Genomic DNA, 27,767 nt, shown 5'->3' with positions numbered 1-27,767 from the left:
CACACACACACACACACACACACACACACACATTTCATTTATTTTTGTTGATTTTCACAATGCTGTTAGTATTTTTTATTTATTTCATTTTATGTGTATGCATGTATTGCCTGCATGTAGGTAAGCACACTTACCTACATGCCATCTCTCCAGCCCCTCACAATACTTTTAAAGGTCAAAGATGCCTTAAAGTACATTGACATGTAATAAGGAATTGATCTGTGTGCAAGCAGCTAAAACACTAGGTAGTTTGTGATAAAAACCATATGGATATCATAAATAGGTGCAATAGGTATAGAATAATTGTTCATCTTCACAGATTTTAAGTATTTCTAGGGTAAAGTCTCTAACCGTCTTTTTTTCTTTTCTTTGGAGATTTATTAAAAGGTCTACTGTTGGGGGGCTGGAGAGATGGCTCAGTGGTTAAGAACACTGACCGTTCTTGCAGAAGACCCGGGTTTGAATCCCAGCACCCACATAGCGGCTAACAACTGTCTGTAACTCCAGTTCCAGGGGATCTGACAGCCTCTTCTGTCCTCTGCATGCATTGCATACATGGGTGCACTTACATATATCCAGGCAATACACTCATACACAAAAAATAAAAATAATAAATAATAAATAAAAAGGTCTGCTGTTGGACCTACATTAGTTTACTTGAGAGTCAGTTGGTTGTTTTTTTTTGTTTGTTTGTTTGTTTCTCCCTGAAGCCCCAGCTAACTTGGAACTCACTATGTAGACCAGGCTGGCTTTGATCTCACAGAGATCTGCCTGCCTCTGTATCCCAAGTGCTGGGATTAAAGGAATGCATCACTGTGTCTTTACTTGAGTTTTTAATGAAATGTAATAGTAAAAGGGTATTGAATTTTATTTTCTAATCTTTGTTTTTGTACACTGCCTTTCTCTCTCCACTTTTCTTTCCCCAGAATGGTCCTAGTGCCAGATCATGTCATAAAATGTGCATTGACATTCAACGCAGGCAAATCTACACTTTGGGACGTTACTTGGATTCCTCTGTGAGGAACAGTAAATCTCTGAAAAGTGACTTCTATCGCTATGACATTGACACCAACACATGGATGTTACTAAGTGAAGATACTGCTGCTGATGGTGGACCGAAGTTGGTGTTTGATCATCAGGTTTGATACACAGTTAAAAATTTTTTTAGTGCTCAATAATTTTGGCTCATAGCGTCTAGTTTAGATGTTTATCTCTAACTGATGACAATATTGATAAGTATGGTGGGCTATAAAAATAATTATTTCAGAAAGCATAAGGTTTTCTTTAATGCTTTATTTTTGTGTGGTGTGGCATAAAATATTAAAGTCTATCATTGATAATTTATAAAAACTTTCGTATGGAGAGTAAATAGATGGAGCAATGTTAGGAAAATCATATTTAGGAGTTTTTGTAAATATACGTAAACCATAACAATTGCAATTTGCCCTGTTAATATTTTTTATTCTATTTTCTTGGAAAAAATTTAAAATCATTTGATGCTAAGTTTGAAATCTAGAATTTTCATTCCAGTTAGACTAAAATCTGCTTAATTTTACTTGTAATCAAAAACATTAACAAACTTAGGTAGGAATTTGACACATAATAGATTAAATTTAAACAGCACCAGGGTAAGTCATAGAATGGTGCTATAGGCAAGACAGGTGTACATAGTAGCATATGAGCACTTCATTTGCTATGGGTCTTCCTTTCTTTTTCACCCTGTCCTTATCACCTGCCATTAATTCCATCAATTCAGAGTAAGTCAGAGAAACAATAGCTATTCTGAAGTTTATAAGCAGCTTTACTTGGTAAGCTGTTTACAACAGTTTTTAAGAGTATGGGAGAAAGAAAGACTTAAAAAAATCTGTAATTCCAGTTCCAGGGCATCCAACCCTCTCTTCTGGCCTCTGCATGCATTGCATGCTCCATAGTGCACTTATATACATGCAAGCAAAACATGCACATGAAATAAAAATAAATAAATCTTTCTTTAAAAAATCTGTTATACTTAGCCAGGCTTGGTGGTGCATACCTTTAATCCCAGCACTCGGGAGGCAGAGGCAGGTGGATCTCTGTGAGTTCCAGCCAGCCTGGTCTACATAGTGAGTTCTAGGACATCTGGAGCTACAGGAGACCCTGTCTCAAAAAGACCAAAAAAAAAAAAAAAATCTGTTATACTGTATCGATGATATCTAGTACTTAGGAATCAGGAGATGATAGAATTATGATACTATCCAGGTTGAGACCTAAAAATCTTACATAGCAGATACCCCATACCTTTGTTGTTTCTCTCTAGATATTTGTGATTTGTTCTGAAATGATCTATTTCCATATTTATATTAATACCTAATTGCTATAAGAGAATGGTAGCAAAAAGAAGAATTATCCTTATCAAGGTTGTGGTAGATGAAAAGTCAAAAATGTTAGTATCTTTAGGTTGAGTTTGGAATTTCTACTGGCTCAGTCACTGTACCTGAGCTTTTCAAAGCCATGCTCATCCTTGCTGATAATTCTCAGTGTTAGTATAGAAAATAAGAACTCCAAGAAGTTAGGCTGATTCTGATCTTTTAAAAACAGGAAATTCACAGATGACATTGTTAGGGAATAATAATTTGTCCTTTTGATCCAAAATTGCTATATATTTATTTTACAAAAAAAACCCAAACCAATTTTTTTTATAAGAATTACTTTAATAGGGCTGGAGAAATAGCTCAGTGGTTAAGACCACTACCTGTTCTTGTAGAAGACCTGGGTTTCGTTCCTAGCATCCACATGGAAGCTAGCAACCATTTGTAACTCCAGTTCCAGGGGATCCGATGCCCTCTTCTGACCTCTCTGGGTCAAGTGTATAACTTGCCTGCTTATATACATGCAGGCAATATACTCATATATGTAAAATAATGAAATATAATAAAATATATTTATAAAAGAATCAATTTTATAGGTTGAAACAATAGTTTAGGGATAATCTGACTACAGCACAGAGAATTCTCATATATGACATTTACTTGTCTTGATTTTGATAAAATAAGATGGTCCTTGGAAGTTGGCGCCTGTTAAATAATGCAGGGTTTTCGACTGAATACATAGTCTAGAAGAACTATGGAGGGTGAAGAAACCATGGTTTTGTTCCTAGTTCAGCTAAAAAATTATGTTCTTTGCTACTAAACAAGTAGCATCTGTATAAGCCTCCAGTTTCTTTATTTCATTCAAATTAAGCTGTACATTAGAACTTACTAGCTTGTGTTCATGCTGCTCCAAAAATTATTTGTGATGTCACAATGCTTTAAGATTTAATAATACTTGTGTTCAAATTTTAGAAGAATATGGGAAAGGTAAAAACATGTTAAAAGTTATTTTGCCATTTTAACTTTTCTTTTTTGAGACAGGGTCTCCCTATAGCCCCAGGTGGCCTGAAACTCACTATGTAGACCAGGCTGGCCTGGATCTCATAGAGATCCACCTGCCTGTAACTTCTGAGTGCTTGGATTTAAGGTGTGTACCACCATGCCTGCCCAGCTTGCCATTTTGAATTTTAACATTAAAAATTTTAATTTAATGGGCCAGGTGTGGTGGCCACGCCTTTAATCCCAGCACTTGGGAGGCAGAGGCAGGCGGATCTTTGTGAGTTCGAGGCCAGCCTGGTCTACATAGTGAGTTCCAGGACAGCTGGGGCTACAAGGAGACCCTGTCTCAAAAAAGACCAAAAAAATTTTAAATAAAAAGACTTGGATTTCTGGTGAACATATGGCAGATACGGCAACTTAGTTCTCAAACTTTTCATGTTGTTCCTTTGCCTGTTTTTTAAGAACAGTGAGAATTCAAACAGATTTTTTAAAAAAAAAAACATATGTAAGCCTACAGACATGGCTCAGCAGTTAAGAGCACTGGCTGCTCTTGCACAGTACCTGGGTTCAGTTCCCCATGTGGCTAACAGCCATCCATAACTAGTTCCAGGGGATCTGACACCGTCGGCCTCCATGGGCTTTGCATGCACGTGGTACACTTACATACATGCAGGCAAAACACTCATACACATAAAATAAACTTTAAAAAATTTAAAACATATAAATCAATACTGAGCAAAACTAGGAGCCAAATAAAGCTCATACCTCTAGTTCAATTTAAGATTAATCAAAAACAATTGAAATACCTCGGTGCCTGTGCTGTAGCCCACACAGTGCAATGAAGAGAGCTGGAAATGCAGGGGCTCAGAGGGAAACCCTGTGGTAGAACATCAGATTCAGAAGTGTCAAGCATAAAGCAGCTACTTGAGAGGCAGTGAATTGACCTGTGCAAAGTCAGAAAGCCAAGAGGTAATACATTCAGTAAGCACTATTTTCTCTAAGGGAAATTGACAAGTGAAGACAGTGCTTCCTTTTGGAATAACCAATATGCTAAGGGAACTTAGAACTTCAGTAAGGGTCCTGTGAGATGACTCTTTAGTTAAGGGTGCTTGCCACCAAGCCTATGATCTGAGTTTGATCCCTAGGACTCACCCAGTAGAAGGAGAAAACAGACTGCCACAGGTTGATCTCTGACATCCATACATAAAACCATCGCATGCCCACACACAGGTACACAGCACACATATACACTCTAAATAAGTAAGTAAGTAAGTAAGTAAGTAAATAAATAAATAAATAAATACTATTTTGAAACAAAAAAAAAAAACACCTTGAGATAGGCCACCTTTAAACCAGAAAAATGTAGATAAGATAACCGAATAGTAAGAGCAGATGAAACCATCTGCTGTAACACAAGAAATTGAGGGCTGATGAGATGGCTCAGCAGGTAATACTAGTGTGTGCAAACTTGATGACCTGAGTTCAATCCATGGAACCCTAGTAAAGGTGGACTACAAAGTTTTCATCTGATCCCTACAGGCCCTACATACACACACACATCATGTACACATATACAGTAGTAATAATAAAAATTGAGGAACGTATTATCACTTTACTTCAGAAATAAGGATTAATCTATAAGCAAATAAGAATAGGTATCATATAATAAACTAAAAAATAAAAAAGAAGCAAAATGAGAGCCAGCCAGCCGACCCTAAGACATATATTCATAACACTGAATTTAAAAGATAACCACTTTTAGGGGCTGGAGAGATGGCTCAGAGGTTAAGAACACTGACTGTTCTTGCAGAAGACCTGGGTTCAAATCCCAGCACCCACATGACAGCTAACAGCTGTCCATAACTCCAGTTCCAGGGGATCCGACAGCCTCTTCTGTCCTCCAAGGGCATTGCATGACACGGGTGCACTTACCTACATGCAGGCAATACATACATACACATAAAATAAAAATAATAAATAAAAATTTTTTTTTGGTCGTTTTGAGACAAGGTCTCCCTGTAGCCCCAGCAGTCCTGGAACTCACTGTGTAGACCAGGCTGGCCTTGAACTTACAGAGATCTGCCTGCCTCTGCTTCCCAAGTGTTGGGATTAAAGGCGTGCGCAACCATGCCCGGCATAAAATATTTTTTTTTAAAAGATAACCACTTTTAGTCACTAGACAAAATTGTGAAGTCACTTAGAATGAAAATGAGCCTGATTGTTAGATTTCTGTCCATTATATTAGCTTACTGTAGCTCTAGTAAAATATCTGAAGTATTTAACTTATAAAGAAAAAAGACATTTCAGCTCATGGTTTTGGAGATTTTAGTTCAAGATCAGGTGACATCATTGCTTTGGGCTTCTATTAAGGGCAATATATAATGGCAGGATTATGTGGCAGAGCAGATTGCTTACATATGAACTAGCACACAGATATATTCACAACCCTAATGACCTAATAATGACTTTCCATAAAGCCTTGCCTCTGAAAGTTCATGCACCTTCCAGTAGAGTCACTACAGGGACCAAATTATGAACACATGCATGGACCTTTGGTCAAACCATAGCAAATGCAAGGAGACAAAAGAGCAATGTCTAGAAGGTGTTCAAGAAAAGACAATGTGGGCTGGAGAGATGGCTCAGCAGTTAAGAGCACTGGCTGCTCTTGTAGAGGATCCAGGTTCGATTCTGAGCACCCACATGGCAGATTACAACCAGCTATAACTCCAGTTCCAGGAGAATCCAGTGCCTTCTTCTGACCTCCACGGGCATTGCATGACATGGGTGCACTTACACATATGCAGGCAACACACTCATACACATAAAAATAATAAATACAATATTTTTTTATAAAAGTGTAAACTGAGTAGTACAGATTTGACCAAACTGTCCTTTTAGTATAAACACTTTTAGGAAATTACTAGAAAATGGAGTGTGATCTCACCAGTGTATAACAGGAAAGACTCCAGTTAAAAGAGTTGAAGATCTGTGTGTTTGCATTCTGTCTGGATCAAACTGACCATTAACAGGGCAAACAGATCCTTTGCATGTCCTCCTTACCAGTATCCTCTAAAATGACAAAAGAACACTTTGCTAATGGTGCTGAAAAACAAAACACTGTCCTTTGGAACCTCAAGAATTTGTGGGAATTTTTCTGAAAGGTGGAAAGCAGATAAGCTCATATGCTACGCGAAGATACCAGAGCCTCAAAAATTGCAGCAAGGACTGACAAGTAACGTGAGTCTAAAATTCTCTATAGCTTGAGTAAATATTAAGTCATCAGTTATGTGACTAAATAGGAGGGCATTCTCTAGTCTGAGTAGCACTTAGCAGTGATAATTATCTATGGGTAAAATGTAGAAGAAAATTAGGGCTAGGAAGATTGTACAGTAACTCAGAGGCACTGGAAAGCTGCTGGAGATCTCTTCAAACCTTCCTGTCTTCCCATTCTGTCCCTTGGGAAAGCCTGTGGTATATGTAATAGGCATATGAGTCAGGATTTTCACATTCAAAGAGGAGTAGACCAAAAATGTGATTATTTGGAAATAACTGAGAGAGGGGTACTGAACTGAGCGAAATAGTTACTAATTGAAGAAAAATAGTAGAATAAACTGAAAACATTAAGATAAGTCAAAAAGGTACTTTTTTAAAGTTCTGAAGGATACTACATTTGTGAGAAAGAAATATGTAAACTATAAGATTTGGTAATGAAATAAAGTCTCAATAAATTGATTAAGAAACAAAATAGACACATCCCTAAGATAGTAAATTAGTTAAAAAAAAAAAAAAAGAAATGAGAGAAAAGAAACAGAAGTTCTAAGATCTTCCTACTAGAATTCCAAAAAAAAAGAGAGGCAAAAACTGCTCAAGGCAAAAAAAAAAAAGAGAGAGAGAGAGAGAGAGAGAGAGAGAGAATTTTATTGCTGAAGACAGGACATACTTTGGACACAGGATGTGGAGCAGTAGAGCTGGAACTGACCTGGAAGCCACCTTCCCTGAAGACTAGCTCTCATAGCTTTGGAGAGCACTATGCAAGCTGCTGCGTGAGAACATCATTTGATGGTTCATTGAAACCTAATAATCACATCAGTGGCTGGCACAGCAAATGACATGGTGCAGTAGTGGCACTTTTATCTTGGGGTTAATCAACAGCTACCTAATTGAACTTAAAGCCCACTCAGTGGGAGGAAACTCATGGTACTGTAAACCTAGCCAAATACACATAGCTGGAGAGATCATAGATCTTAGAGCAAACCCCAAGGCTTTCATACCTCTAGACAGATGTAATTTACTATGAGCAAAATATGGATCCTTAAATTTCTGAACAAGTATCCCAGTCACCATCCATCAAAGTAGCTTCTTTTTCAACAGAAGTTATTAGTTACACCACTGGTCACACCAGAGATCTCTGTGAACTGCCCAAGCCTAAGTGGCACATGTAGGATGCAACCTCTACTTATGTCCCTAAGACTCATGGGACATAGAACAAGGGATGAAGAGAATACTAATGCGTCTTTCAAGTTTCATCACTGAGGCTCCCTCATGCAATAGAGGGCCAGGAACACAAATGGTCACAAATGATCAAAAAGCAGAGAATAAGAGTCTGCAGAGTATGAGTCTTTGGACAGGTCTCTATATTGAGGTCCACCCACCCTTGGCTCAGGAACCATTTTGGAAGAGGGGGTGGAAAGATAGTAAGAGCCAGGGGAGGAGGTGCATGACCATACAGAGACAGTCCTACAGGGATGCTTCTCATACAAACCTACAGCAATGATGTCAGCATGCACAAGACCCATGTAAACTTAGGCAGAAAGATTCAGTTTCCAAGTTGAAAGAAATCACAAATGGAATGAAAGAAGGAAAAAAGAAAAGGAAGCAAATAGCAAACCAAAACCAATTAAAAAATTAAAAAAGCAAAACAACTTCCTTCCTACATGTTCCTGATAAGATAATCTGGAAAACTGATTGTGTTTTTTAATAAACAAGTATCAGATTGCATGAGGCATTTTTTGGAAGTTAGTAGAAGAGAAAGGGGTGGTCGATTGGGCCACATTAAACACTTAGCTTCAGAGGAAAGTCTTAAGTTTTGTAAGGAGAAAATTATTTTGAATTTAACCTAAGCCTTGCCAGTTTTATGTTCTTTGATCTAGGCAAAATAAAGTCACTGTCAGACTTAAAAAGGAAAATTTCTATAAGAAAATAAATATCTACTATTTATTTGGCTTTAGAAATTAAATATGTTTGTAATCTGACAGAGTAGATGAGTCATCTTTCAACTTTTGACTGACAAATTTTTTAGTGATAAAAAATCACAGTTAACCAGGTGGTGGCACACACCTTTAGTCCCACTACTTGGGAGGCTGAGGCAGGTGGATCTCTGTGAGTTCCAGGGTAACTGGGGCTACAGGGAGACCCTGTCTCAAAAAAGGCAAAAAAAAAAAAAAAAAAAAAAAAAAAGAATCACAATTTATCATTAGCTTTTCATAACTATTTTTCAGAGATTAAAAAAATACAAAACAGGCTGAAGAGTTAGCTCAGGGATTAAGAGCATGTATTGCTCGCATAGGATCTAAGTTTGGTTTCCAGCACTCACATTGGACAGCTTACAACTGCCTGCAACTCCAGTTCTAAGGGATCTAACACCTTCTTCTGACCTTTGCAGGTTCCTGCATGCATGTCTATATACACATATGCACACATACACATGCAAAATTAAAAATAAGATAAACCTTAAAAAAAATCTAAAGATAAAATCAAGAGCAAACGGGTAATAGTGTAAAGATTCCTATGGTGATTAAAATTTGTTTGATAATTGACCCTCATTAAAATGACATCTCTTAGTGCAGGAATAAGTAGTGGAAAAAATAAAGGCATTTCTGTTTTGTGTCCTTTTTATGAAGGTGTGGCAAGGACCCACCATGCTAAATGAAGTACTCTTTTTCTCTTGAATGGATTTGAACTAATATGCAGGAAGAATTACCAAGATAAAGATGTTTGTACTGTAGCACTAGTAACAAATAAGAATGTCACACTAAATCAAACTTAAAAAAAAAATCTCAAAAGGAGGGGCTAGAGAGATGGCTCAGTGGTTAAGAGAACTAAGACCCAGGTTCGATTCCCAGCACCCACATGGCAGCTATGAACCATCCTTAACTTCAGTTCCAGGGGAATCCAAAGCCCTCTTCTGACCTCCGTGGCATTACATTACATGGGTGCACTCACATACATGCAGGCAATACTCTCATACACATTTAAAAAAAAAAATCTCAAAAGGAAAGAGACACCCACTTTGTCTATATGGAGTAGAACCTTGGTGACTTGCTAATAGGATTGGTCATTAGTTGAGTCTGAATTTGTGAAAAATGGAGATAATCTCACATCATGTGGGTCCCTTAGGTTTTTCTGCATGGTTTCAGGTATTTGGAGAGATTTGAGCCTTACCTACTTAGGACAGATGTGACCAGCTTCAGTGATGCCCTGGACAGAACAGAACCTTGCTAAGTGTATCTTCAGTGGTGTCTGGTATCTTTTAATGATTCAATCATTTAAAATTAAAGAATAGAGATGCTTTCTGTGGAATGCCAGGGACATGAAAACTTTGGCATCTTAGTGTTTCTACTGTATTTACTAAGATTTTACTCTTAGGGATCTAGGAGCTTTTCATATAAATGTATTTAAGTTTGGAGACACCGGCGACATGACAGTGAGGTATATCTTTTTAGATGTAGGTTAAGATTGAGATGCTAGAATCTTTTCTTGCAATGCTTTATTTTTTTTAAAAAAATTCAACTTTTTCAGGGAGGTAAAGGGAAAGAAAGAGCCTGAGAAAAAGGAACAGTAGGAGACAAGTGTTACCAAGTGGGAAATGGGTAAAATGGGACTCTTTAGGGAAAAAGGAGGGTTATACAAGAAACTATGGGGGTAAAGGGGAAGAAGGAGCTCAAGAGAGGGGGACCATAGAAGACAGGTATTATTGTAGGTGAAATGGGAAAAATGGAGGTTCATTACTGGGAAGGAGGACAGAGGGCTAGACAGGGGGAGAGAGAGGAGAGAGATAAATAACGCTTAGCTGATGTGAAAAACCAGAGGGAAATGTATTAGTTCAAAAGCCTACTGAAAAAATACACATACAGTATCTCTGTGTGTGTCCTTATGTATAGCTGAATGCTATATAAGAAACAGTGTCAGACAGGAGAAACCGCCCTTCAAATTTTTGGCCAGCGTAATCCAAGAGACTCCTTAAATTATATAGACTATTGTCATAGCCCTTGATTACCTTCCAGAACTTGAAGGTAGGACATACTTCGGACACAGGACCTGGAGCAAAGGAGCTGGAACTGACCAGAAAGTCTTCCTGAAAACTAGCCCTCATAGCTTTGGAGAGTACTATGCAAGGTGCTGCAGGAGAACATCAATTGATGGTCTAACCCCAGCATTAAGGCCTAATAATCACATCATTGGCTAGCACAGCAAATGACATTGGTGCAATAGTGGCACTTTTATCTTGGGGAATCAACAGCTACCTCATTGGACTTAAAGCCCACTCAATGGAAGGGAACTCGTGTGTGGTACTGTAAATGTAGCCAGATCCACATGGCTGGAGAGGTCATAGATCTTAGAGAAAAATCCTAAGCCTGTCACACCCCTAAACAAATGTAATATCCTACTGTATGTTAAATATGGATCCTCATATTTACAGACAAGTATGCTAGTCACACTCATCAAAGAAGCTTCTTTTGCAGCAGATGGACACTATTACAGAGTTCCATAACTGGTCACACACACAGAGTAGGTGTCTGTGAAACTCTCAACCCTAAGTGACACATCTACATTGGAACCTTTACACCTAAGGCTCACAGAACATAGTGGAGCTAGGGGTAAAGAGAATACTAATGCATCTCTCAACTCTCATCAACAAAGCTCCCTCGTGCAACAGATGGCCATGAACACAAAAGGACACAAATGGCCAAAGAATAGACAATAAGAGTCTTCAGAATGTGAAGTCCTGTCCTTGGACAGGACTCCTAATTTAAATTCCACCCACTTAGGGCTCAGGGACCATTGCTGAAGAGGGGGTGGAAAGATTTTAAGAACTAGGGGAAGAGGTATATGACCATATGGAAATAGCCTTATGAGCACCTTGAACTTTATTCACATGAATCTACAGCAGTGGTGTCAGCATGCACAAGACCCATGCAAACTCAAGCAGACAAAAATCCAGCATAGAACGGGGGATATGGGCAGCAGGTCCTCAGATCATCAGGCTTGGTAGCAAGCACCTTTACTCACTGAGCCATCTAGTCGGCCCTCTTGCTCTCTCTTTTTTTTTAAGACAGGGTCTTCTGTAGCCCCAGCTGGCCTGGAATTCGCTATGTAGACTAGGCTGGCCTGAACTCACAGAGGTCCAACCTGCCTCTGCCCTCTTACTGCTGGGATTAAAGGCATGTGCCATCATGCCCAACTGAGAGTAGATCATCTTTAAGGGAGTGACTTTAGATAAGACTGACTAGACTCCAGTGAATGAACTTGCACCGAAGGACATCTGGGTACAACTGTTTGACCGGATAGGCCTTGAAGGCATATATAACAGAATGTATGAAATCCCAGGGTTGGGGGTATAAAGATGATTAAGATGTTTTGCATGAAATATACAAAAATTCAATAAATTAAAAAAAATCAACCTTTAGCACCACTAAGATAGCTTTTTGTGAAAAATTTTTAAGTAATTTTATGACAGAAGTAATTTGGAAGAAGAAAATCAAACATGTAACAGTACTATACTTTAGCAAAAGCATAGATGTTTTGTGTGCATGATTTATTCTTTCAATATAAATGCCACATGGGTTTGATATCTAAATCCCAATTTGAACTTTGGGAGAGAATTTGATTCTTAAAATGTCTAAATCCCAACTTGAACTTTGAGAATTTGGTTCTTACTGTCTTGTGAGAAATGACTGTTTTCTCGTTTTATGGAAAGCTGTAATTTTGAGTTGAAGGAGTGTGTAAGAATTAAGATTGACTTGAATTGCATAGTTTGACTCAAAATTAAACTTATAATATGGTAAAATGAGATAAAATTCTCCACACTATAGAAGTCAGCCTGGAGACGGCTTGTTGCAAATGTCTTTTTGTTTGTTGTGCTATTTTATAATATAATTTGAAGAGTTTTGTAAAGCAAATGTAGAGGTCAATTTGACTGTATTAGTCTAATTTGCATATCTCCTCTCTTGTTAAACAAGTAACATTATTAATAAGATGCTTCCCTAGAACTGAAAGAAAGGAATTTTTCTAAGAAGGATGAAAAGGAGGGTGTGATCACTATTTACCCATAAGTATGATTAATATGTACTTTTAAAGATAATATAAATTAATGTCATGTATCATTATTGACTTTGGTAAAAGTTGTGTCAAGAAAGCAAAAAACTTTTATATTCAATGTATTTCAATTTCATTAGGATAAATGGAAACCTGAAGAGGTGTTTAGAAACCTGTTCTGAGTTTCTGTCAGGCAATAATGTATATATAGAAATTGAGAGGCAGTATTTCATGTCATTAAAGTTCAGGGTTTAAAATTTTTATTTTCATGTGTATGAGTGTTTTGCATGTGTATGTCAGTGGACCTGTGCATATAATATCTGCAGAGGCCAGAAGATAGCATTGGATCTCCTGGAACAGGAACTATGGCCAGTTAGGTGTCATGTGGGTGCTGGAAACCAAACCTGGGTCATCTACAAGAGTAGCCAGTGCTCTTAACTGCTGAACCATCTCCCCAGCCCCCAGGTTCAGGTTTTTTGAGAATATAAAACTGCATGTAGTGGTTTCATTTTGGTACACAGGAGAGGAACAAACAAAAACTGTTCAACCTGTTGTCTTGTTCTAATAGATGTGTATGGACTCAGAAAAGCACATGATCTACACCTTTGGTGGTAGAATTTTGACTTGTAATGGCAGCGTAGATGACAGCAGAGCCAGTGAACCTCAATTCAGTGGGCTGTTTGCTTTCAACTGTCAATGTCAAACCTGGAAACTTCTTCGAGAGGACTCCTGTAATGCTGGGCCTGAGGACATCCAGTCTCGGATAGGACACTGCATGCTGTTCCACTCAGTAAGAATATTCTGTACATTCCATTCTGCTGTTTTGTCATGCATATCTTTATAGGGAAAGAATGGTAGAACCTCAGTTCTTCAGTGAGAGACGAATAAAGCTTTTCATTAAAAATAAATGATCAATATAGCAGTGATGAGAAAATGAAACATTTTCAGTAAACTGCTAGTTGTGAGATGCTTTCCTTCAGCTTGGTAATTCTAAATGATCATTACCTGAATACTAATCTAGACAATGTTATTACTAACTTCACTTGTTGTGTGGTTATTTACCTTTTTAGAACTTTACACTTACTAACTTTTCTTAGTCATTAGAAGGATAATTTTTGAATGTTATATTTTCCATTAAGTACAAATTGGTTTTATATAATTATAACAAAAATTTATTGATAAAGCTGACATAGAAGCTTTGCCTTAACTTTCTGAAGTGTTTTCATAAAATCCATCTTTTTGTGAACAAAGCTTTAGACTAACATAGATGATTTTGTTTATGTTACTTAACACATTTTAAAATGCTCTGCATGAAGTAGATTATAATAAATTTTGTGTACTCATCTTTCAGTTTGAGCAGTAACCTTTTGATTTTTTTAAAACCTGTATCCTAATCTAATTTCATTCCTTGATATTTCTTTGATTTTTAAGTTTATTCTTAGATTTTACTTTGCTGTCATATTTTGAAAGCAAAGCTCAGATGCTGTAGCCTTATAGAACAGGCCCTTCTGATCTGTAAATTTTTCATCCACAGAGTCAACCAACCATGAATTGAAAATATTTTAAAATTCTTTTTGTTTCCATTAGACATATATACAGACTTGAAAAAAAACCTTATTCCCTAAATAGTACAACTGTTTACATGTCCTATAGTTCCTTTTAGCCATTAAAAGTAATATAGAGGTTGTTTAAAGTATATGAGAGGATGTGTGTAGGTTACATGCAAATCTATGCCTTTATATGAGGGACTTGTATGTCTATAGATTTGTGCATCCATGCAAAGAGCTGGAACTAATCCTGTGTTGCTACTGAGGGACAACTGTATCTGCAGATACTTCAGTATATAACTAACAAATAAAAAGTAAAAATTGTGTACTGTTATCATAGCCAGTCTAAAGTAATTTGTTAATATTATATATTGCCTAGTCTTCATTCATTTTTTTCTAATAACTAAAATTTACCTTTTCACAATTGGCTTATGTCATGAACTATTTGGTTACCCTGAAATGAAGCCATATGGAATAGGTAATAGAAAATATGATTTGGGGGCCAAGCATGATGATGTACACTTGTAATACCAGCACCCCTGGAGGCTGAGGCAGGAGGACCACAAGTTTGAGGTCAACCTGGGCTATATAGTAAGTTCAAGGCCAGCTTGGAACACATAGAGAAGCCCTGTCTTAGAATGGTTGGGAGTTGTGGTGCAACTCTTTAGACCAAGCTCTCAGAAGGCAGAGGCAGGCGAATCTATACTAGTTCAAGGCCAGCATAGTACAAGTTCAAGGCCAGTGAGACTGCCTCAAAAAAAAAAAACAAAAAAAAAACCTAAAAAACCAATATGTGGGTGACTAAATTATTCTTTTGTTGATTTTTATGTTAAAGACAAGGTCTCACTGTAGCCCCAGCTGGCCTGGAACTTGCAATGTAGACCAGGTGGCTATCCTCCATCTCTTCCTGCCTCTGCTGAGATTAAAGGCATGTGCAACCATACCTGGCTTGAAATTTTTTTAATATATATGAAAATTTTAAATTCAGTGCCTAATTTTGTATCTGTCTTTGACCAGTAGGAAATCTCTTCCACACTCATACATACACTTTTATCTTTTGGTAAAACTAAATCATGAGTTCATAATGATAAATCTGGTAAATCTAGTTCAAAATAAATAGTCATTTTCTTTTATGTAATGATTTTGATTTTGTACTTATGTATCTTTTAAGGTTAAAATCTTATTTTATAACAATGGTGTTATTTATTTCATCTATATTCCGACTGTTAAAACTAACAACAAAAGCACCAGTGCTTCCAAAATTAAATTACTTTCTGATTTTTTTTTTTTTTTTTGGTCTTTTTGAGACAGGGTCTCCCTGTAGCCCCAGCTGTCCTGGAACTCACTATGTAGACCAGGTTGGCCTTGAACTCACAGAGATCCGCCTGCCTCTGCCTCCCAAGTGCTGGGATTAAAGGCGTGCGCCACCATGCCTGACTACTTTCTGATTTTTTATTTGACCACTAAGAATATATTGTCAAAAAACTGAATTGAAGTGCTAGGTGTGGTGGCACACACCTTTAATTCCAGCACTTGAGGCAGGTGGATCTGTGAGATCGAGGCCAGCCTGAGATGGTCTTCATAGCAAGTTCCAGGCTAGCTACATAGTGAGACTCTGTCTTAAAACAAAACAAACAAAACAAGAAAATTAGCAACAACAACAAAACACTTGAATTAAAAACAACTTCTGAATATGGTCATGATTTTCTATGGTCATAGCTTTATGTACGGACTGATTTTTTTTTCTGTTTTTAAATTATAATTTTATTTTCTAATTAAAACTATATGGTTATAAAGTAAAACTCTTAGTCAAGATCCTTTTAGAGAGCTCTAGTTTTTATTCCTATCCTAAAGGATAAAGTGGAGTTCTTTTCCTTTCAATATGGGTGACTGTCCTATATATTATGTAATTATGTAATTTTGTATGTTTGGTTTATCAAAACACACTTCTGTCATTCACATTCTCTTTCTCTCTCACAAACACAACACACACACACACACACAGAGGCATGCACACACTTATAGTTTTATATATATAACTGTCTTTTCTTAACAAAAGAGCTAGCTTACTGTTTTACTTTAACAGGGAACCCTAGAGAGTACCTCTTAGTAGTATATAGAGAGCTGCCTCTTTCTTCCTTACTCCAGCATAGTAATGTTGCTTGTGATCTATCTTATAAAAAACTACTTTTGTAGACGTTAAATTTTAAAAGGATCACTCTGAATTCTTCACAGAAATAACAACTCCCTCCCTTTTTTCCTTTTTTAGAAAAATCGTTGCCTGTATGTATTTGGTGGCCAGCGATCTAAGACCTATTTGAATGATTTCTTTAGTTATGATGTGGACTCTGATCATGTAGACATAATATCAGATGGCACCAAGAAAGACTCTGGCATGGGTAAGAACATGTCTCTTGCCTTAACTACTTTTTTGTGGAAAAACTAATATCTACTTTCTTTCTGACCATCCTTCACATTTTCTCTATTTTTTATTTTTATTTATTTTTTTTTTATTTTGGTCTTTTTGAAACGGGGTCTCCCTGTACCCTCAGCTAGCCTGGAACTCACTGTGTAGACCAGGCTGGCCTTGAACTCACAGAGATCCACCTGCCTCTGCCTCCCAAGTGCTGGGACTATAGGCGTGCGCCACCATGCCTGGCTCTATTTCTTTAATTAAAATTGTTCTAAAAAGAATAAAACTCTCCAATTCCATCTGTTTATGTGAACACCATTAGTTAAAGGAGAAATATAATAGGTGAGTTTCTGAACGAATTGTGTATTTACTTCTTGAAGGATGGATTTTGAAAGAAGCAGCATCTTCTGATGTTCTCTGCCTTCTGTTTTCACTATAGTGAACTATAGATTAAACACTAGAAGAGTAGAGGGTGTCTTTGTTCTAAGGGACATCCTTGTGTGTTTAGTGACATCTTGTAAGTTTGAAACTTACCGTCTAAGAAGGTAATCTAATAATAAAGTGGCCTTTGCCAAGTTATGCATATTGCCTTGGCTTGATTAGTAATATGTACCGTTTTCTATTTGGGAACTTGAAAGATGGCTCAGTGGTTAAGAGCAACTTGTTGCTCTTTCAGAGGAACTGAATTCAATATACAGCAACCACATGAGGCGGCTTACAGCTGCCAGTAACTCCAGCTCCTGGGGAATCTGACAGCTCTGGCCTCTGTGGGCACCTGCACTCATATGCACACACCCATATGCATATACAATAATTTAAAATAAAAACAAGTTTTTTTTAATCTTATTTTGCCAGGCATGGTGGCACATGACTTTAATCCCAGTACTCTGGAAACAGTGGCAGGACTGGTCTACAAAGGGAGTTGTAGGCCAGGCAGTACTTAATAAGACCGTCTCAAAAAAATCCTCCCAAATCTCAATTTGACAGTTGTTTTTTTTCCTACCTGTGTTTACTATATCCCTAAGAGTACATTTAAGACTCAGTTTAACAATAGGGTTAGAAATTAGATCAGCTTGAGACGGGAGAGATGGCTCAATGGTTAAAAGCACTGACTGCTCTTGCTGAGGACACAGGTTTATTTCCCAGCACCCACATGGTGATTAATACCTTGCCATAATTCCAGTTCCAGGGGATCTGATGCCTTCTTCTGGCCTTCTTGGACAGTACATGCATGTGGTACACTTACATACATGCAGGCAAAACACTCATAAAATGAAGAAAATATTTTGAAAAGAAATTATATCAGCCTGATTTTCATTTTAGTTGTTACATATAAAAAGATTCTTTTAATTATGGTGCTTTTGCAAAATAAAGTTTAAATACCTATGTTAGAGCTCAGACGATGATTCTGTCAGTAAACTGTTTGCTGTTTAAGAGCAAGGACCTGAATTTGGATCCCCAGGACCCATGTAAAAGCTGGGTGCAATGTGTACTTGGGGGGAATGGAACAGATGGATCCTTGAATAGAAGAAGACAGCTAGTGTTGACCTCTGGTCTCCATAGGCACAAGCCCATACAGGCACAGACCCATATGCGTGCGCGCACACACACACACACATCTATAATCTCCTCCTACATAAATACATATGTTATAGGTATCATTTATGGGTACTATGTTAACATAAGCTTCTTTTAATTAAAGTCGTTTACATTTAAGAAGAAAAACTGGGTCAGCAAGATAGCTGAGTGAGTAAAAGTACTTGCTTTGTAAACCAGATGATCTGAGTTTGATCTCTGGATCCCATGGTGGAAGGAGACAACTGACCTCTAAAAGTTGTCATCTGACCTCTGCAGGCTCACTGTAGGTATGCATATACCCACCTTTTCACAAGCACATACACAATACTAGTGAATTAGAAAATGAAAAAAAATTTAAAAAGAAAAATATATAATACATGAAAAGATATATATATATATATGTATGAAAAGAGACATCACCACAGTAAATTTCATGGCCCTACAGTGAGCATTTTTTTAACCATACAATGGAAAAACTATAATCAGTTGTGGAGATTTGAATGAGAAGTGTCCCCCATAGGCTCCAAGTATGTGGCACTGTTTGTGGAGGTTTAGGATGTGCTTCCCTGCTTGAGGAAGTATATCACTGGGGGCCAGCTTTGACAATTCATAACCTTGGACCATTTCTGGTTTCCAGTATCTTTTTCTCTTTGCTTCCTGTGTGTGCTTGAAGCTGTGAACATATCAGCTTTCTGCTCCAACCACCTCTGCCACCATGCCTCCCTGCTATAATAGACTTACTCCTCTGGAACTATAAGCCCAATAAACTCTTTATACTATAACTTGTCTTGGTCATGGTGTTTTATCACAGCAACAGAAAAGTAATACATTAATTTAACAAAAAAATGGAATTAAAAACAGTGGGATGATAATGCACATGTAGTAAAAATCTTAACTAAAACAAAGTCATTCTGAGGCTGGAGAGATGGCTCAGTGGTTAAGAGCACTGGCTGTCTTTCAGAGGACCCAGGTTTGGTTACCAGCATCCTCTGGCAGCTAATAATTATCGGTAACTCCAGTGCCAGGGGATCTGTTGCCCTCTTCTGGACTCTGCTGGAACTGCATGCACAGGGCCCACTAACATACATTCAGGTAAAACACATAAATAATAAAATATTTAAAATAGTAGATTCAGCATATGATTTAAAAATACATGCACTCAAATGGCTAGTGTGTCATTTGTACAAAATTTTGTTTACTTATTTATTTTCTATTACCATGGGATACTGTGGAGATATATGACTTTTTTTCTTCCTCTGACTTTTAAGAGTTATTCCACATTTTACAGCATCTTCCTTCTACCAAAAAAAATTTTGCTCTTTCCTTAAAAAGGATTGAAAGTAGTAACTGATGTTGAAGGCTACTATATGCCAGTTGATTGTATCCAAGGGCATACTTCTGGGACAAAGCAGTTATATTCTCTTAAAGTATTCATAGTCTAGCTAGTAAATATTATTTTGATAGACAGTAATAACTTCATGGGGTATTTTGTTCTTTTTTTGGTTTGGGGAGGGGGAAGCACTAGAGTGCTGGGAATCCTGAGCTTATGCTCTGCCACTAAGCCACATCCCTACCCCCAATCACTATTCTTTATTTAGACTGTACTGTATGTCAGCTATCTTTTGTTGGTGGTATTATCTGATTTACAAGAAGCTAACTAATACATTGAGCATTATACAGCTAGGTGATGATGGAGCTGAAACTTAGGAGTTAGAATGCAGGGAAGGTTTTTCCACCATGTGGAACCACTTCCCAAAATTAAAAGAAAGAAAATTGTCAAAGAATAATAATTAAAGAAAGCTACGTAAACTGTATTATTTTACTGTGATAAGCTTAATGAGTATTATTGTAAAATTTTAAATTAGTAATAATTGTGTAGTCATTTACAAAATCATTATTTGATCATGGTTATGACTAGCATTAGAATTACAAATTTGTGGCAGTTCTAATGTTCATTTTTTGTTGTGATTAGAAAAGTAACATTCAGGGGCTAGAGAGATGGTTCAGTGGTCAAGAGCACTGGCTATTGCAGAAGACGTGGGTTCTGTTCCCAGCACCCGGCAGGTAACATATGTAATTCCAGTTCCAGGGGATCTGACCGCCTTTTCTGACCTCTGTGGGCATTGCAGTATGATATATGCAGGAAAGACACACATACACATAAAATTTAAAAATAAAATACAAAAAGAAATTATTCTCATGATAATCTAAGAAACAGAATGATACAAAAAAATTCAGTTCATTCAAATGTAACCTATTAACGCTGATAAATTTCCTTCTAATATTTTAAAAGTGTTAGTATAAAATTTACATTTTTATTTTCTAATATTTTAAAATTTACATTAAACTGTGATGATTTTTCTTCATCATAGTTTTGTTTCCATGAGCCAAAAGGGCAAATATTCTTATTCACTACTTGGTGCTATTATCAACCCTTCTGAAATCAAACTTGCCATTTCTGTTACACATTGTTCAGTTTTTAACTGGTTTATAGGAAATTGCCACACAATGCAAACAAGTCCATTCTTTAATAGTATTTGTTGATTGCCAGTATTTAGTTTTTTTTAGACCCTCTTCACGTAGTCCAGTTTTCTGCTATTTACCAAGGATTGTTTGAGGCACTAAGAATCCACTTGTGGACCCTGAGGAATAAGCTAATTCAGAAAGCTCACATTCCAGTGAAGAGTGATCTGCAGTTGTGTTGGAGAAAGCAGTTTGGATGCTGTGATGATGAGGAGCCTGGGAGGCACCATTTAGATGGCTTGGGAAACCATGTCTGTGGAAGGATCTTTAAGGTTGAAGATGAGGATTAGGAATTAGAGAGGACCACCCAAAGAACAGAGAAGAGCAAGTCAGAGTGTAAAGTAAGCAAGAACATTGGTAGAACATGATGTGAAACAAATGGGACTAGTTCCATTTGAGGCTGGGGAAAGTTGGTGTGAAATGAGATTAGAGATCATACATGAGTCTAATTAGTTAGTGCAGGGAAGTTTTTTTTTTTTTCTCAAAGTTACCGAAAGATTTAATTTCAGGGTCTTGATTTGTTATCTTTTGAAAATAATCACTCTTATTTAAGTATACATTTTCCAAGTAATCAATTTTGACAATATTCTTAATGAGTTTCATTGTTCAGAAGCTTTGTATACAATTATTTACTGAGGAATTTTTAAAAATTTTATGTGTATGCATGTATTGCCTACATGTGTGTAAGTGTATCCATGTCATGCAGTGCCGGTGGAGAACAGAAGAGGTCGTTGGATCCCCTGGAACTGGAGTTGTGGACAGTTGTTAGCTGCCATGTGGGTGCTGGGATTCAAACCTGGGTCTTCTGCAAGAACAACCAATGCTCTTAACCACTGAGCCATCTCTCCAGCTCTTATGGAAGATTTTTATGGCAGAGTTGAACATCTGATTTAAACTACCTGGAAAAAGTTCCCATCTAAAGCTTTTTCACAGTTGTACTTGAAATTGAAGAACTTTAGTGACTCTGTTGACCTATCAGAGTAGAATTGGAATTATTTTGCTTTTCTGTTTTTTCCTTCCATCTCTACCCCCACATTTGTTCACTCCCTTCCTTTTTCTTCCTTTCTACTTCCTTCCTCAAGCCTTCCCTTGCTACTTTCCATCTCTTTTATCGTCTTAGAGGATTCTGATACCTGTGGGGATTGCGATCCATGGCTCTTGTTCTCCAGGGCTTATTTTAGTAGTCAAGTATCCTTAGCTCATGTCTCAGACTTTGTTCTTGCATTTATAGATAAGCAGGATTATACTTGAAGGAAGCTAGCATGCCTGCTCTCATGGCTTCTCTGTAAGTGGAGGTACACTAACCCTCTCATTTGGCTGTTATTGTTGGGTTGCCTCATTTTTCTGCAGAAGCTACAGCACTGCTCTCAGGTAATACTGATTAATCCAGTAATGTCAAATCATGTCAGTTTTGCTGCATCTTCTCCCTGTGCCCGTTGCCTCCTCACTCTGTACCAATTTGGACTGTCTCACTTATTTGGCCTCTGTATCTAGGCTTTCTCCATGCCTCATCTCTTCCCAGCCCATTCTCACTGTAAACAGAATATAGCTGTTCTGTGTTACCAGTTAAGAACTGAGTCATACAGCCTTAACATTTATTTTATAGATCATTTTTGATTGCTTTTACCAGGTGCCAGACAGTAAGTGAAGCACTTACAGTTGTGAATATGGACTCTGTCTTCATGCGGCTTTTGTTGTGCCTGGGAAAGAAAAAGAAATGAATTGACGTGACTTTTGGATTAATGCTAATTAAGGTTTTCTTCATTCCTTAAAATCTTTTGTTTCTGTTGCCCTCTGGATTAAGCCTAAACATCCTGGCTGTGTAGTAGGCTGAACCTTAGTTTTCTAGCCCTTTTCACACTACTACCTACATTCGCCCCACACCAAGTATTTCTTTAGCACTGGAGAGATAACATACCTTTTCTTGCCTTTGGACTCCTTTGCCATATTACTCCCCTCCTTTCCAAAATCATAACTGCTTTTGGTCACCTCACAGATCTTGTACATTTTTATCTCTTGAAATTCTTTTCTAACTCCTCAAGCCAGGTTGAGAATTAAAAAGCACAGCCAGGTGTGGTGGCACTTGCCTTTAATCCCAGCATTAAGGAGGCAGAGGCAGGCAGATCTAGGGAGATCAAAGCCAGCCTGGTCTACATAGTTCCACGCCAGCTGAGGCTACAGGGAGACCCTGTCTCAAAAAACCAAAAAAAAAAAAAAAAAGAAGAAAGAATGAATTAAAAAGCACATAGCTGTTTCCTTAGGGGAAATACACATTTTATTCAGGACTCCCTCCCTTCCTCCCTCCCTGCCTCCCTCCATCCCATTTTTATGTGAAAGAGTGTTTTGTCTGCATGTATGTAAGTGCACCACATCTATGTAGTGCCTTTGAAGGCCAAAAGAGAGCTAGAATCCTCTGGAACTGGAATTACAGAGGTTACTAGTCTCTTATGTGGATACTGGGAATTTAACCGGGGTCCTCTGGAAGAGTAACCAGTGTTCTTGACCTCTGATCCATCTCTCTAGCCCCTATTCAGGAGTTTTTAAAGAGTGTTCAATCTTTTCCATATTCTCAATCTACTAAAAATCTTACTGCATTAAATTAGATTATTCATAAAACCTCATGTCTGGAATGATATGTTGTATTGTCTTCACATAGAAAATACTAATTATTCCTATCATGTAGATCTTCTATAATGTGTTAAACCAAGTCTAGTGTTTATTAAATATTCTGTTTTTTTATTACATATTACATATTTCTGTTTTTATTATAGTAATTTAATTACTATAATTTGAAATGGACTTGATATATAATTACTGTTTTGTGATTCATAAATATGGGTTATTTGATTAAAACTGCATTCACAATGTGAGTTTCAGATTGTATTGTTTGAAATCATAGAACAAATTTTTTGAACAATTGAGATCACCAATTAGAGATATATTTCTAATAGTAAAAGTTGTTGCTCTTAATCATTTTTCATATACTGTAAAATCTTATTATTGCTTTTATAATTATTTTAATGTATTAATTTAGATTTAACATCTCAAGATCTAAAAATATTTCAATCCTTTTATTTTCTAATGTATCACAATTTTGTGCTCCCCTAGAGTGAAATTATAATGTAAATCAGTGGACTGGCAGTTGCTTAGAAAGAAGGAATTTATATTATCTTAGCATTGTGTCTTAACATCAAAATTCAGCATATTAAAAATTGGGTTTATTTCTGAATTGTGTTTGGTAATGAGACTGTGAATACAAGCAAGGTAGCAGACTGCCCACGTGCAAGTTCTGTATTCACCATTTATTAAGAATTATGTTAGACGACGGTTTGTTATGCACCATAACTTTATTATTTGCTACAGATAGTCTGTATAAGAGTAATTTCTCAAGTATGTATTTATGTAAGGTCAGACTTATGCAGAGCCTTCATCATTTTGTAGATAGTAAATTAAAAGGTGATGCAGAGCTCATGCAACCCAATCCCCATTCTCTAGTAGTTATGTTTTGTTATTTGTTTTATTCCTTAAATTCTGTCTACTCTTTTTCCACATCTTTTATTTTTTTATTCCGTTCTGTTCTAACTATTTTAGCAGATTGCTATATTTTGTAGACTAATGAATTGATCGTCAGAAGACTTGCTCTCTCTTTATCTGGGTCTGCCGCTCATCCTTCTGCAACTTCAGTAAAACTGTATAACTTCTCTGGACTTGATTATTCTTCTGCAAATGAGGGAATTGGACCAGCTGATCTAGTAGTAGTAGTAGTAGTAGTAGTAGTAGTAGTAGTAGTAGTAGTAATAGTAGTAGTAGTAGTAGTCTTGTAAGTGCACTGTGTGTGCAGTGCCCATGGAGGCCAGAAGAGGGCATCAGATCCCTTAGAACTGGAGTTAAAGATGTTGGATCGCCCATGTGGATGCTGGGAATTGAACTCAGGCCATCTGCAAGAGCAACAAGTGCTCTTAACTGCTGAACTCTCTCTCTAGGCCCTGTGACTTACCTTTCTATCCCAGCTGTTATCATAGCAACCATGGGGCAAGCCTGATGACCTAAGGTCAGTCCTGAGAACTGACTCCCAGAAATTGTCCTCTTGACCTCCACATATGTGTCATGGCATACACACAATATATAAATATAATTTTTTTAAAGATTGAAAATTTTTCATTTGTTTATTCTCCTTTTACTGTAATGTCTTTTCTGCTAATTTAGTGGAGTGAAGGAAAAGACTGATAATCTAATTGGTGTTTAGTTTTCTTTCTGAAATTAGAAGGCTCAACCTTTAGATTTTATAAGTAGCTTCTGTTGGTAAGAATTCAGAAATCTAAAATGCTTACTAGTGCTATACATATTTTATATGTATGTTATGTATAATCTTCTATGTTGTTTTTACATTTTTTATTTTCCTAAATGAAAATGTATTAACACTTCATTTAAAAGTCAAAAAGAAAGTCCTTTCCTTTTACAAGTTGTGGTGACAAATTGGATTTATGGTATTACAGAAATAGACATGTAATAGGTTCTTGGAGGAATCTATATTGTTTTTGGAGGTAGCTACAGAAACCTTAAAAAATTGTTTTCATTTATTTATTTTTATTTTATATGTATGACTGTTTTGCCTGCATGTGTGTAAATGCACTATGTTCTTGCATTGCCTGTGGAGGCCAGAAGAGGGCATTGGATTCCCTGGAACTAGACTTACAGATGATTGTTAACTGCTATGTGGCTACTGGGAATCAAACGTGGGTCCTCTACAAGATCAACCAGTGCACTGAACTGCTGAGCTATCTCTCCAGCCCCCAGAAACCCTTTTTTTTTTTTAAGATTTAAAAAAATTGTTTTGGTTTGCATGTGTGTGTGCACACCTGTGCGTGCACCAGCCATGTGAATGCTGGTGTCTCTAGAGGCCAGATGAGGGCATCAGATCCCCAGAAGCTGGACTTATAGGTCGTTGGTTATGAGACATCTGACATGGGTCCTGGGAACTGAACCTGTGTTCTTGATCTGCCTAGCCATTCCTCCAAACCCCCCCCCCCCCTTTTTTGTATCTTTTTAATTAACATGTCTTTTGGATTAGTGTAGAATAGGTGAAAGTAGGAATTAAGCTTAAGTATTTGTAAAACCTAGGCAAAAAAACAAAACCTGTTAACATAATTGAGTTTGGTTTAAATTTGAATTAACTTCCCCTCCCTCATCTTCAAGAATTTATTGATTGTAAGTTTTTATTTTTATTTTTCAGAGAAAAATTTTGAAATACTTTAATCTTTAAAAATAATTCCCAGTTGTAACTATGATGCCAGTAAAAAGATTTTAAAATGTTTGTTTTTAGTGACATTAAACCTGTCTTTTGAACCCATCTAAAGAGCAGCATTCCAGATATTAATGGAAGTATTTTGTTCATGAGAAATTTGGAATGATGGAAAATCTTTAACTTACTAGTAGTCTTTGGTACTTTATACCCAAGATATAAAGCTCCCCCCCCCTTCATTTTGTTTTGGATTTCTTTAGTTTAGCTTTCCTTATAAATATAAAAGCATTATGTGTTGAAAATTTTCATACCATATTATAGGAACTATTTTAATTACTTTTCTGTTGCTATGATAAAACACCATGACCAAGGACACCTTAGAGAAGAGTTTATTTTGGCTTTAGGTTCCAGGGGGATAAGAGTCCATTATGGTGGAGAGGCATGGCAGCAGACAGGCATTTCAACTGGAGTAAGAAGCTAAGCACTCACATCTTCAGCCATAAACACAAAACAGAGAGAAAGCAAGCTGGAAGTGGACCAAGGCTATGAACTCTAAGCCCACCCCTAGGGACATACTTCCTCCTTCAGCAAGGCTATGTCACCTAAAGATTCCATGACCTCCCCAAACAGCACCGCCAACTGGGGACCAAGTGCTCAAATACTTGAGCCTGTGTTTATATATTTCATTCAAATCGCCACAGAAACTAAATATACCTTAAACAACTCCCTCCCCAAACAATTATTTATGGTTTGATATGTGTTCTTTTGATTCCCTCCCCAGTTTCTCATTAAGTAGCCAAGGCTGGCCTTGAACTCCTGATCTTGTCCCTAACCACCCAATATGGGATTACAGATGTTTACTACCACAAGTGATTTTTCTAAACACAAATTTTACATGTAAAGATTTTCTCCTATTTGAAAGGACTGCAAACTTAAAGATTAATGGGAATTTACTTTTAAGAAATTTTACCATGGGGTATTCATAGGGAAAATTGTTTTGGTACCTCCAAAAAAAATATTTTTGGTCCTCTGTTTTTGAGACAAGGTCTCCCTATAGCACCAGCTGGCCTGAAACTCACTATGTAGACCAGGCTGACCTGGATCTCACAGATCCACCTGCCTCTGCCTCCCAGGTACTGGGATTAAAGGCGTGTGCCACCATGCCCAGTTACCTCCAAATGCTTTGATGAAACATTTTATCTTTTTCCCCACAAATTTCTACTCCAATCTTGGTATTATTCCAGGTTCTGTGTATGTGTGTGCGCATGTGTGTGTGTGTGTGTGCATGTGTGTGTGCGTGCTTTGCATAGTTGACATCCAGTTATTGGAAGATGGTTCTGTATTGTTATTCCTTTACCACTTCCAATGGTAGTTCCATTCTCCTCCCTTTGATCGTGGCAGTCTCCTCCTTGGTCTCTGTGTCTCGGAGCAGCTCATTTGCTTCTTGTTCACTCATACAAATATCTTTCTTCCTGTCACTCTTGTGTCTTAGAAATTTCTACCTTCATAAGACCCAATAAGCTATCTAGATCATGTTTGAATTTTTAGATGAAATGCTAAAAACAAGACAAAAATTCTTCATGAAATCATAGTTGGAATATCTAGACTAAAATAAGATTTCTAATTTTTTTTTCCATTTTGTTCTCAAATAAGTGTATTATGTTCCTTGGCCAGCCTTCAGAAACCACAGTTCTGCCTCCTCTCTCCCTTCCAGTCTGTCCTCCTTTCTCCCCAATACGTTACACCTGCTTGTCAGTTGGCTATACTTTACTGTGTAGGTCATTCAAACTCTTAACACATCA

At 37.2% G+C, this 27,767-nt stretch overlaps 1 protein-coding gene across 12 annotated transcripts in view; it reads left to right on the top strand.

Annotated features, from left to right (window-relative positions):
• The window catches only part of Mkln1 (muskelin 1), a 377,131-nt gene that overhangs the window by 304,262 nt on the left and 45,102 nt on the right, over nt 1-27,767 (top strand). For all 12 annotated transcript variants that reach the window (XM_029554914.1, XM_029554911.1, XM_029554909.1 and 9 more), the window contains 3 exons: nt 927-1,139; nt 13,231-13,452; nt 16,479-16,608. In XM_029554914.1, coding sequence (XP_029410774.1) covers nt 927-1,139; nt 13,231-13,452; nt 16,479-16,608 — 565 coding nt within the window. The remainder of the gene's footprint in view (nt 1-926; nt 1,140-13,230; nt 13,453-16,478; nt 16,609-27,767) is intronic.

The sequence above is a fragment of the Nannospalax galili genome, unplaced genomic scaffold (assembly GCF_000622305.1).
Source record: "Nannospalax galili isolate Female #2095 unplaced genomic scaffold, S.galili_v1.0 scaffold1065, whole genome shotgun sequence".
NCBI classification, from domain to species: domain Eukaryota; kingdom Metazoa; phylum Chordata; class Mammalia; order Rodentia; family Spalacidae; genus Nannospalax; species Nannospalax galili.
The sequence above is the reverse complement of the archived record's forward strand: the minus strand, read 5'-3'. Positions and strand labels throughout refer to the sequence as shown.